Source organism: Brassica napus, chromosome C4 (genome assembly GCF_020379485.1).
Source record: "Brassica napus cultivar Da-Ae chromosome C4, Da-Ae, whole genome shotgun sequence".
Lineage (NCBI taxonomy): Eukaryota > Viridiplantae > Streptophyta > Magnoliopsida > Brassicales > Brassicaceae > Brassica > Brassica napus.
The window spans coordinates 29,927,097-29,938,503 of NC_063447.1; the positions used below are offsets into that span (position 1 = coordinate 29,927,097).

General features: G+C 38.9%; 3 protein-coding genes and 1 pseudogene across 4 annotated transcripts; 1 reads left to right on the plus strand and 3 right to left on the minus strand.

The window, feature by feature from the left end:
- Positions 1-941: 941 nt before the first annotated feature.
- On the plus strand, positions 942-3,317 carry LOC106349025 (AT-hook motif nuclear-localized protein 11). Of its 2 annotated transcripts, XM_048753905.1 has the most exons (6): positions 1,153-1,296; positions 1,534-1,919; positions 2,277-2,347; positions 2,440-2,571; positions 2,663-2,824; positions 2,904-3,317. In XM_048753905.1, exons 2-6 carry the CDS (start codon positions 1,556-1,558, stop codon positions 3,144-3,146), a joined length of 972 nt encoding a protein of 323 aa, XP_048609862.1. In that variant the 5' UTR covers positions 1,153-1,296; positions 1,534-1,555; the 3' UTR covers positions 3,147-3,317. The 2 variants fall into 2 exon arrangements, with proteins under 2 accessions (XP_013644352.2, XP_048609862.1); XM_013788898.3 differs by having other exon boundaries at positions 942-1,919.
- LOC106349026 lies at positions 3,310-6,432 on the minus strand (annotated as a pseudogene).
- Positions 6,433-6,722: 290 nt separating this feature from the next.
- LOC106350799 (O-glucosyltransferase rumi homolog) lies at positions 6,723-9,861 on the minus strand. Its single transcript, XM_013790640.3, has 6 exons — positions 9,196-9,861; positions 8,214-8,761; positions 7,953-8,145; positions 7,588-7,652; positions 7,284-7,494; positions 6,723-7,125 (listed from the first exon to the last, which is right to left on the minus strand). The coding sequence occupies exons 1-6, from the start codon at positions 9,298-9,300 to the stop codon at positions 6,739-6,741; spliced, it is 1,509 nt and encodes a 502-aa protein (XP_013646094.2). The 5' UTR covers positions 9,301-9,861; the 3' UTR covers positions 6,723-6,738.
- Positions 9,862-10,166: 305 nt separating this feature from the next.
- LOC106352286 (transcription factor MYB17-like) lies at positions 10,167-10,667 on the minus strand. The gene has a single exon (XM_048755735.1). The coding sequence runs from the start codon at positions 10,665-10,667 to the stop codon at positions 10,167-10,169; it is 501 nt and encodes a 166-aa protein (XP_048611692.1).
- Positions 10,668-11,407: the final 740 nt, after the last annotated feature.

The window sequence follows — 11,407 nt, forward strand, 5'->3', positions numbered from 1 at the left end:
TGCTTTCTCTGGGCAAGGTTGGCTGAGTACTCTAGAAGGTTTTAATGGGTTGTTAGGAGCAAGGAATGTTCGAGCTTGTCTATCCCCTTTACATGCAGAGATGGAAGCACTAATTTGGGCAATATAATGCATGAAAAACTTACGGTAATTTCAGGTTACATTTGCAACGGATTGTTCTCAGTTGGTGAAGATGGTTTCGGAACCAGAAGAATGACCAGCATTTGCAAGCTATTTGGAAGATATTAAATCCCTGAAAGAAGTTTTCACACGTTCGGAGATTATCTATGTACCAAGGACGCAAAATTCAAAAGCGGATAGCCTAGCACGCAGTGCCAGGAAGCAACCGTCGTTTGTCGTTCACATGGATCAAGATCTATCGGAGTGGTTCACAGAGTCAATATGAGTCTGTAGTTGATGACAAAAAAAAAAAAAATTGTTATGTTCACTTCCAAATAGAAAAAATAGCATTTATCTATAATATATGCATATTTTTTTATTCACAAAATGATCTTTTAACTTTTTACTTTAACAATTATAACCAAAATAAATATTTTTTAGTGAAAATGTACTGTTTATATAAATATATAATCATACTTTTTATTTACATAATAGTTTCTATAAAAATATTGAGTGTAAATAATATTATAAATTTGTGAATATTACACTAGATTGGATTGGTTTTTAACTTTCACAAATAAAAGAGATTATTTATAAAATTAGAAAAGAATATATCAAAATATTCTTTTTTAGATGAAGAAATAGAAGAATATGTTGGAAACAAATTTATCTCTATTATATAATTTTTTTATTTTAAAAGAAAAAATAAAAAAATACATCGGAGATGTTATTGATTTTGACACACGCGCCCCTATCAATAGCTTCGCAATAAGCCACACATGCGCCTATGAAATGCTAGATGCTAGAAAGAAGTCTATAGAGAGAGGGAGAGAGAGCCTTACAGTCAAAGTGTGACATCAAAATCTTTGAAATTTCGAATTTGAATTTACGAAGAAAATAATCTCATTGTGTGTGTTATGTACAGTAAATGCTTTCAATTTAGCAGGAAGGGAAGGGATCTGATTGATAGTTTTTTGTTTTCTTCTGTTTCCTCCTCTGTCACTCCACTAAAGCAAAAAAAAAAAAAAAAAAAAAAGCAACATCACATTACGAATTAAAAAAAAAAAACTTAAAGAGAGAAAAAAAAAGAAAACCCTTTCTTCACCATTGTTGATGGAGTGAGAAAACTCCTTCCCATCTCATTTCTTGTTTCTGTTCAAAGAATGGAAATTTTTCTTTCTCTTCTTGATACTAAAGCTACACAAGCCAATTAGGTCAAATGAATTTGTAGGTTGCATGTTAACTTACCCTTCAAGGTCTACATCTTTTATCGACCCTTTAGATTCTCTCTTTGTTCTTATCCTTTTTCATATAAAGAATTGAAAAAAAGTTCAGATCTTTCCTTCTCCTTTTGCATCCCCCTTAGCCACAAAGTTCGAACCTTTCAGAAGCTATGGATCGAAGAGAAGCAATGGGCTCTTACTACATCCAGAGAGGCATGCCTGGTTCTGGACCTCCTCCTCCTCCTCAGACTCAACAGCCATTTCACGGGTCTCAAGGGTTTCACCATTTCTCCAATCCCAATTACCAGAACCAAGGAGGCGGCTCCACTGGGTTCGTGTCTCCTCCTTTGCAAATGGAGTCTTCTCCGGTTGATTCTTCAGCGGTGGCTGCTCCTCCTCCTACTTCCGGTGAGACGTCTCTGAAGAGGAAGAGAGGACGGCCTAGGAAATACGGACAAGACGGTTCTGTTTCCTTGGCATTGTCTCCTTCAGTGGGCTCCTCCATGTCCCCAAACTCTAACAAACGTGGTCGTGGTAGACCTCCTGGCTCCGGCAAGAAGCAAAGACTTGCTTCCATCGGTAATAACCCCCCTCTCTCTCTCTCTCCCTGAAAGGTGTAAAGTTATGAGCTTTCCTGTTTCCACTGCTTCTAGTGATTGTATTTAGTCTTCAGATATGGAGATTGGCTCTGAATTTATGAGCTTTGTTGACTTATATATAGTTTACGAGAACATTGGTTTTGGAAATTGGTGGGAAGTTATGATTTTTAGTGACTAATTATTAATTTAAAGCTTTGGAATTTTTAATGCCAAGTGTGATTTTTTTTTTTAATTCAATATTATAACCTTTTATTACAGGACCCTTCTCTCAAGTTACGTTAACTAAAGTTTGTGTCCTGATGCAAAAAACCTGTGATTTTTTTTTTGGTTCTGCAAGGTGACTTGATGATGCCTTCGTCATCGGGGATGAGCTTTACACCGCACGTAATTGTAGTTTCAGTTGGTGAAGTATGTCTTCTTCCTCTAGTCTCAATCTTTCAACACTACTCATCTTCTTTTATGTTTCTTGAGGTGGTCTGTCTTCTTTTGTTGTTTCTCAGGACATAGCATCAAAAGTACTGTCTTTTTCTCAGCAAGGTCCAAGAGCGATTTGTGTCTTATCCGTTATTGGTGCAGTCTCTACTGCAACTCTTATTCAACCAGCACCGTCCCATGGAGCTATAATCTACGAGGTTTGTTATTATTATTATTATGATTATCCTCAACGCTCTAAACAAAGGCACTACTCATGTTGATGTTGTATAACCACCTATTGATCTATAGGGCCGTTTCGAGCTCGTATCTCTATCACTTTCTTATCTGAACTCAACTGACAATGACTACTCAAACCGCACTGGAAACCTAGCTGTTTCACTCGCTAGCCCTGATGGTCGTGTCATTGGTGGTGGAATTGGAGGGCCTCTAATAGCAGCAAGCCATGTTCAGGTAAAAGCTGCTTTGTAAAGCTTCTTTAGAGATTCATTTTTTTAAAAAATAAAACTTGTGTGTTGTGTCTCTTTAATAGGTTATCGTTGGGAGCTTCCTTTGGGCGGTTCCGAAACGGAAGGTTAAAAAAAGAGATGAAACAACATCTGAGGATGTCCAAGACACTGATGCTTTGGAGAACAATGACAGCACAGCAGCGCCAGTGTCGCCTCCTGTTCCTCAGAACCTTGTTCAGACTCCTGTAGGCATGTGGTCAACCGGTTCGAGATCATCGATGGATATGCATCACGCTCATATGGACATTGATCTAATGCGCGGATGATGATTCATGTGTGTATATAACCCATTGAAAATCTAGGAGAAGAAGACTTTAAGCTAACCTCTCTGGGAGAATTGTCTTTTGGTTTATGCCTAGGAAACAAAAGACTTGTAGTGATTTTTCACAACTCATGTGTGTTTGGTTTCATATTATATGTTATTGCATTCTACAACATACAATCTGTTTTAGCAGGAAGTCTTTTAAAGAAGTTAACCAAACCAGGAGGTGTCTTTCGCCTGAGTCTTGGATGTCTCATGATGTATAACCCACAGAGGAGAACAAAAACCTTAAACGGCACAACATACAAAACCACAGAAGAAACCAAACATACCACCATGAAGATGGATGTAGCTCTTGGATCTCTCCAACTTAACAGAGCTTGAACTCTCTCTCCTTGACCAGCTATGTCTCCCACAAGCGTCTGAGCTCTACCAGCTATACTCCTTAACCGCTCGTACCGCATTTTAACAACCCCCGGGTCTTGAGAAGAGAATGGAAACGTGTCGAACTCTTCGGTAAGCTCTTCCGGGTGAACATTGTCTGCAAATGAGAGGCTTGTGTCCATGTGTTGAGGCTGTCTCGGACGCAGTCTGTAGTTCCATACACCGAGCATGAATAGCCAAAGAGATATTATCGGAAGAATCATCTCTGGCAAACACACAAACGCTAAGTAGAGTACATGAACCGCTGTAGACGCTACCGGTTTCTTCCATGTGCAGATATCTTGAAACCATTCTCCGGTACCAAGTAAACCGGAGAAAACCGATCTCAACCGGTAGAGATTCGCTCTGCTTTTCCGAATGCTCCAGAAATGAGAGTTCGAATCGGTTATGTACTCTATCACTTCTTTCCTAAGTGGCGGCTCAGCTCTGCTTAGCCGAGCTGCCATTAGGTTAACCGCATGCCGCCTGAGAATCTCCTGCTGCACGACTTTCAACGGTCTTACGTAATGCATTTTGGGAAGAAGTGGTTTCCAGTAATGGAGAAGCATCTGAAACATAGAAGTACATGTAAACCGAATCGCCAAATGCAGTTCACCCATGTTCTTGACCCCCGAAGGTCGAAGAACGAGAAGCGGGTACGAGTTAGTGTAGAGTCTTCCTGATTCGAGAGTCGAGATTCTAACTCTGACTTTCCCTATCTTCCCATCTTTGTTGTTACCACCATTGGTCCCATTGTTATCAAAGACACCAATTGTTATCACAGTTGCTGGCTCGTAAACCTCCCATGTGTACTGCTCATTGAACCGCGGGTTTAAAGAGTTCATAACGGTCCGTGTCCTGACCCATTTGGTCCCATACTTGGCAACACAATAAGCATCGACCGTCTCTTTCTTCCCGTCTCGGCTCAGACTCAAACCTTCAGCTCCTAAGATCCCTAACTCAAGAACACCAACCGACTGCCCATGTCGGTTTCGTACCTTCTTCATTGATGGTCTGAAGTCGCTGCTGTTGTAAGTAGACTCATCAAGAACGTGATAGCCTCCTTCTAAACAAACATTCAGAAGAATCCTAGTCGTTGCAAATCTAACTCTCGTCTGTCTCGCTAACGCAAGACTAAACCAACGGTTTGGTACTATCCGGTTATCATCAACCCGTCTTTCTATTTCATCAAACCGTATCTTAGTTGTTCCCAGCGTTTCCTCTCGGTCTTGGATTGAGATTTCAAGATCTTCAAACGGTTCAGCCGCCACAAATGTAAACTCTTCGTTCCACTTCGGGTTAAGCGATTGACCCGGTTTGGTACGAACCATCTGGCTACCTAACTTGATATTCACGTACGGATTTGGTGGAAAACCGAGTCCGGTCTGGTACGATAACTAAGTCTTGTGCCTCAATAACGTTAACGCGAAGGTACCATAGCCTTGGAGAATGATAGACTTTAGAACGCACACTTGATTTGTTTACAACGTTTAAAGCGTCCGAGTACGTCGCGTCTGAAAATGCTTCGTCGGCTTGTGTACCGAACCAAACAGATAACATAATCTCGCCTCCTCTCTCGTGGTTGACTATGTACCATTCCGGAGCTATAGGACTGTCTGTTGCAACACGTGTCGGGATCTCGTTGAGATCGAACCGGATGGAACCGACAAAATTGTCTTTCATGACGCCTTTGTCCATGACGATGACGTCGACGAAGTTTGCTTGTTGGTCTGATTTGGTGAAAGCGAAGACTTCGTTCCAAACCGGGTTCTTGTTCTTCTCGAATTGGGTGGTTGTCGCCGTGAAATTTCCTTGTTTGACTTCGATGTAAGGATCTAGACTTCCGGTTGGATCCATTGTCGGAAGATTACATGCTTTAACGATCTTGACGAAGAGATACTCCATTGGCTCGACAAGATCATGAGCGGTGGTGGTGGTTCGTGCTCGTACGCCTCCTCCAAGAACCGGTGAACCATATCTGACCGGTTGAAATGGAGCAGCTTCCATAACCGGTGGGTGTTGAGGAAAAAGCGTTTGCGGTTGAGAAGATAGCGTCTGCGGTTGAGGCGGTTGAGGAGATAGCATTTGCTTTTGAGTAGATAGTGTATGCCGTTGAGGCGGTTGAGGAGTTATCATTTGCTGTTGAGGAGATAGCGTATGCGGTTGAGACGGTTGAGGAGATGACATTTGTTGTTGAGGAGATAGCGTATGCGGTTGATGCGGTTGAGGAGATAGTGTTTGCGGTTGAGAAAATAGCGTTTGTGGTTGAGGCGGTTGAGGAGATAGTGTTTGCAGTTGAGGCGGTTGTTGAGTTTTTCGAAGCCTAGGTTTAGTCTTCTCTGACGCGGGGATGTTGTGCAAATTGTGACTTGTGTTAGAAGCAAGCTTCTTTATAGGGTTTGGAGTCGGTATCTTGACCGAGGGGTTATCAGTTACAAACACCTTGAGAGTGAGCTCGCCTCTAACGGTGGATCCGAAAGAGAAGACGCTCCATTTCTCTTTCTCAAGAGGGTAATGCAACCCGACAGCTTCAGAGTAGGGCACAAACGCAGTTCCAAGGATTCGTATCTTACCAAGACAAGATCTCGTTCCGTTGCTGGTTTTGTTGTAAACATAAGCCTCAAGAACCAGGTTCGATAGATCCTCTGTGTCGGAGATGTTGAAGGAGAACCTCTCGTTCCAAACAGGACTCGTATCGTCGAGCTTTGTGGAGGTTTTGACTTTCTGATCGTCGAATCGTAGCTCCACAAAGGAGTTAACACCATCTCCGAGCCTTGCGCTTATGACCTCAACACCAAGTTTTAAGTTACTCATTTGATTTTACACAATAGAAAGAGATTTAGTTTTGTTCTCATGAGAGACAGATCAGAGAAGTTGAAAGCTTCTTCAAGACTTTTTGAGGTCGTGGGGACTTGTATATCAAGGCAACTAGGCAAATGTTTTTCTTTCTGGTGGAAACTATTGGTGTTAATTAAACGTTGACCATGTTTAATTAAAGACTAAGCAACGCGCTTATCTGTTATTACTGATTAATCATGACTCCAATCATGATGACCTTTGGTCTTAAATAAAAACATTAGTTGCAAAACATTAGTTGCCTCTGACATTCCGAAATTTTAAAGAAATCAATTTTAAGTATTCCCTAATATATCAATTAAATCAATCCTGATAAATTATACAATCTTTCCTTTTTGAAGAATCTTGTTTTGGACCTCCCAATAGTCATTGGTCAACTTCTCAACATGTCTCTCCGCACTTTCTTGACTTTTAAGAAACCTTTTGATCTCATCATCTCCATAAGGCTGCGGCAAGTCACAAGCCGCCTTGACGCTTGGATACGTAACCAACGAGTCGTCCATGCATTGCCTAATCAGTCCACCATCAGTGATCGGACAAGCCATCGTCTCGGAACACACTTCGGTCGCATTTTCAGGCACGGTCACGTTTAACCTCATCAGCTTCCCGTATCCTTGCAACACATACAACATGTAATCATATACATACTTCATCTCTAGGCGCTTCATCATGTACTCACTTCCTCGTCTACCTATTTCTTGCGCCTGTTTATATTTATAAGAACATGATTATGATGTGTTTAATAGATAATATTACATAATTAACAAGATAATGGTTGCTTATAATTGCTCATTGTTATTTTAACCGGTAATCAAAAATCAAATCAAAAATCAATCTCAGTAAACTAGAAATAGTAGCCAACCTTCTCAGTGTTGTTGTTACCCCATTCAACGGCGAATTCGAGATCACGACAAGACTCTTGAGGTCTAATGGGCCAGTAATGTTCCATTGGAACCATACTTCTTCCAAAGAAATCGAAGAACTCTGGTTTAACTAGAAGAGCCATACTGTCACATGCTAATATATATTTTTTGCTCACTGACCATGCACGACCTTCTATGTAAATCTTGTACCTAAATGTCCAATCGAAACCCCAAAATGTGAATAATTACAGGCAAGAAAATTTAACAAAATCCAAAAAAGTAACATCATGTAATATCAGGTACCTATGGGTACACTGGTCTTCTAAGTTTGAACTTTTGAAACCATTCTCCCTCTCCTTCTCCCAGTCCTGAATTCACAATTACTAGTACTTATGAAATTTATATTCTACAGAAATGGTGAGCTGCTATCACCATAACCGGTCATGAGATTCTGGAAGTTGCATAAAATTTAGTAAGATTTTTAATAAATAAAAAAATCTTTAAACAATTTTGTAAGCTTATGTTTATATAAATTATTTCTAACAATTTAGAGATCATATGCTAGTATTTCACTTTCCTATGCGTAGGACTGGCTATGAGTATAGAACTTGTCAAACTTTTCTTCGAAACAAACTTAAACCGGATACTGTAAATAGATGGATATATACCTGTTCATAGAGATGAACCATGGGATCATACTTATCGGAGAAGTTACATTGCATGAGGTTTCTTCTTTCCGGAGAAACGTAAGAGTTCCCTTTCCAGTGAGCGTAGGGAACTCTATCTTTCCATCTAACCCTTTCGTTGGCTTCTCTAATCGCCACTTGTAATGTTGTCCACTCCTTAACATTCACCTCCGGCCTATATAACAATAATTAATTTAAAAGTTTATGTTACGCTACGGTCCATTAATATTGCGACGTACGTACCAACCCCAAAAGCTCCAATCAGGGAAGACGATGTCGTATGCATCACGGTGACTACAGTAATGAAACAACGGCGGAGGAGGCCATGTAGAATTTGGTCCTTCTCGCCTAAAGTCTTTTTTCCAAATGCCGGGTTGATCATGACAGAGGAAGAGAAGCTCAAGATCAGGGACTTGACCAGGATACATTTTTAGAAGTTGAAGTATTCCCCAAATTGTGAACACATCTCTTGTCTGGTAACATTTATCATACTGATGAAGATACAATCTCCCTGACTTTATCACAAGCCTGAAATGAGCATTAGGTTTTGCTCTCTCGAGTGTTTCCCTTGTGATACCTGTCTCTTGCCATACCTTTAGGTCTTGATGGATCCACTTGAAGTAGTCAGGACAAGTTTCTGAGGAAGAGATGGCTGGTTTGAATCTGCTTGGATAGTTTAAAGGACATTTTTGTGTTGTGTCCTTGCAGTTTAATGGAATCTTGATGGTTTTCTTTGTACTTGCCACTACTGATGTCGCCACCATTTGGATTTTATTCTTACCTATTACAAACTATAAGAACACTCAGATTTAATTTTATGCACTCACACATGTATATATGGTCGAATCTTATATTTAGGGAGACATGAATATTTATGAGTTAATCTTAATAAATAAAGTTCAACAATTTAGAGGTTTGACGAGTATAATAACTTTTTAATTAGGAGACCAATTCATATGAATGTTTCATCCGGCTATGTCCAGAGCAGTGACTGGAGACAGCTAGTTATGAGGGTGGTCAAATGACCCACATGAAAAAAATTAATTAAAAAATGTTTACATGTACTTTTACTAAAAATAAGGAAAATTTTACAAATTTTGGGGTATGTTGACCCATCTAATATATACAAATTATGAATTTGAGCACAAAAGATTAGTCTGGCTACTGGTCCAGAGGCCATGTAAATATATGATTAAAATGATTCGAAGAGAAAGAGTTTTAGTACCATATGCATCCAAGCACCGAGGATGAGAATGAAAAAAACGGTGAAGAAAGAGATGACTACTTTAGAACGTGGTTTCTGTTTAAATCCTTTGCTGTTCATCTTCATAGTTGCAGGTCTTGGATCTTATCTCATGAACAAAACCCAAAATAAAGTTGAGATTTTCGTTCTTTTTGGTATTATGAAAAATGAATTGCCAAGATAGACAATATGTAACTAGTCAATTGCATATTAGAGTAATATGTAAAAACAAATTTATGGGCATAAATACTGAAAATATATAGAGGATCTGATATAATTTATTGCCCAAATAACTTTGTTTACATCTTTTCAATTATTAATTACCATACATGTATGTTATGTGTGTATATTTTTAGTAAACATAGATTTTCAACATATTTAGTAGGAATTAATTTGTTTCCAACACATTAATTAGGATTTTCCACCATATATGCAAATTATACCATTTTTTTTGTAACCAATTATTGATTTGATATAACGCACACTAGTTAAAATGAAATTACAGTCACATATACATCTATCTTGCTCTTTTGCCACGGTTGAATCATATTCTGAATTCATCCCGTGTATAATGACCAATAAAAAGTAATGTAAAATACAAACTAAACCAGACTAACGAAACTACTGCTAAGTACAGAGCCACTGGAATTGTCCTAAAGGCAACTTGTGGATGTTTCTGATCTTTAATTTGCATATCAATCATTTTAAAGAGTTTCAACTGTAAAGTGCAAACAATCTCTCCTCTTATTCTGTTTAATGCTTGTAATCTTGGTTTGTGTATCTTGCTTTGTGTGTAAAAAACATGAGATTGGAAAATGTGTTCATTGTTCTTTCTCTTGGTAGCATCATCAAAACATAAATAGAGGATTGCTAACTGTTAAGAAGAATCAAACATGGACACTGTTCAAGTTCCAAAACTAACTAATGCGGATTTACATAGATAATCTATTCTACTATGTGTAGCTACCAATGTTCTCTTCCAAGAAACTCATATCATCATCACTTATTGGGAAATCAAGCAGAAGTTGAAGATAAGAGTCTGATGAAACATTTTCAAGATTGTTCGACCATGGAGAAGAATCAGAGCCATGATGAACCCCCATAACATTCTCTTTCCCAACACAAGAACTTGTTGAGCTCTTTACAAGTGCAGATGAGGAGGATGTTTTCCTCGAGCAAGGGCTTTGACTAGTAGTAGTTGATTCATCACATGAAGCAATGTTTCTGAAAGATTCACCAATCTTAGAGTGCCAAATGCGTAAGAAGTGATCACATTCATATTTCACTACTCCACCAGAAGGATTAAAAAACATTGACTCTCTAGAAAGCCTTGCCTCAGCTTGAACTCTAGCACTTTCCCACTGAACCATGTGGCGAGTTGTTGGTGAAGCTGGAGCTTGCTTGGCTAACCCATATGAAGGTAATGCCTCATGGGTTTTGGGATCAAGACCCATACTCAGAAGATGCTTCTTCAAGTGAGTGTTCCATAAGTTCTTGATCTCGTTGTCTGTTCTCCCTGGCAGCTGTGCTGCAATAGCAGCCCATCTGACCAAAAAACAGAGGATTTAAACAAAAAATATAATATTTTTTTTTGCCAAAACAAAAAAATATATATATATATATATATATATATATATATATATATATATATATATATATATATATATATATATCTAGACAATGTAGAAGCAACCTGTTGCGAAGAATGGCGTGAAGCTGGACAACGAGTTTCTCCTCCTCGGGAGTGAAAGGACCCCTCTTTATGTCGGTTAGAATGAGAAAATTATTGAGAGTTTATTTATGGAGAATGAAGAACATAGAGAGAGAGAAAGTAGATCTCAAGATGTAAGAGAAAGAATGAGAAAATAGTTTCTTTAATTTAATTGTGGATCTGGGTACAAGTATTTAAAGACAAGTGACCTCAGTACACAATATAATAAAATATCTTTTTCTCTCTTCTTCTTTTCTTCAATAAAATCGAGCTTATAAAACCCTTATAAAGCCTTATAAAACCTTATAAAGCCTGGCAGCTTAATTCTCAAGTCTGGCTGCTTAATTCTCAAGTCTAGCTGCTTAATTCTGCTTCATGTCAACACTCCCCCTCAAGCTTGACCATGTGGAACAAGTCAAGCTTGGAAGCCATGAAGTATTCCCTCATTAAAACCTCAACTAGGTAAAACCCTTTGGGAGAAAA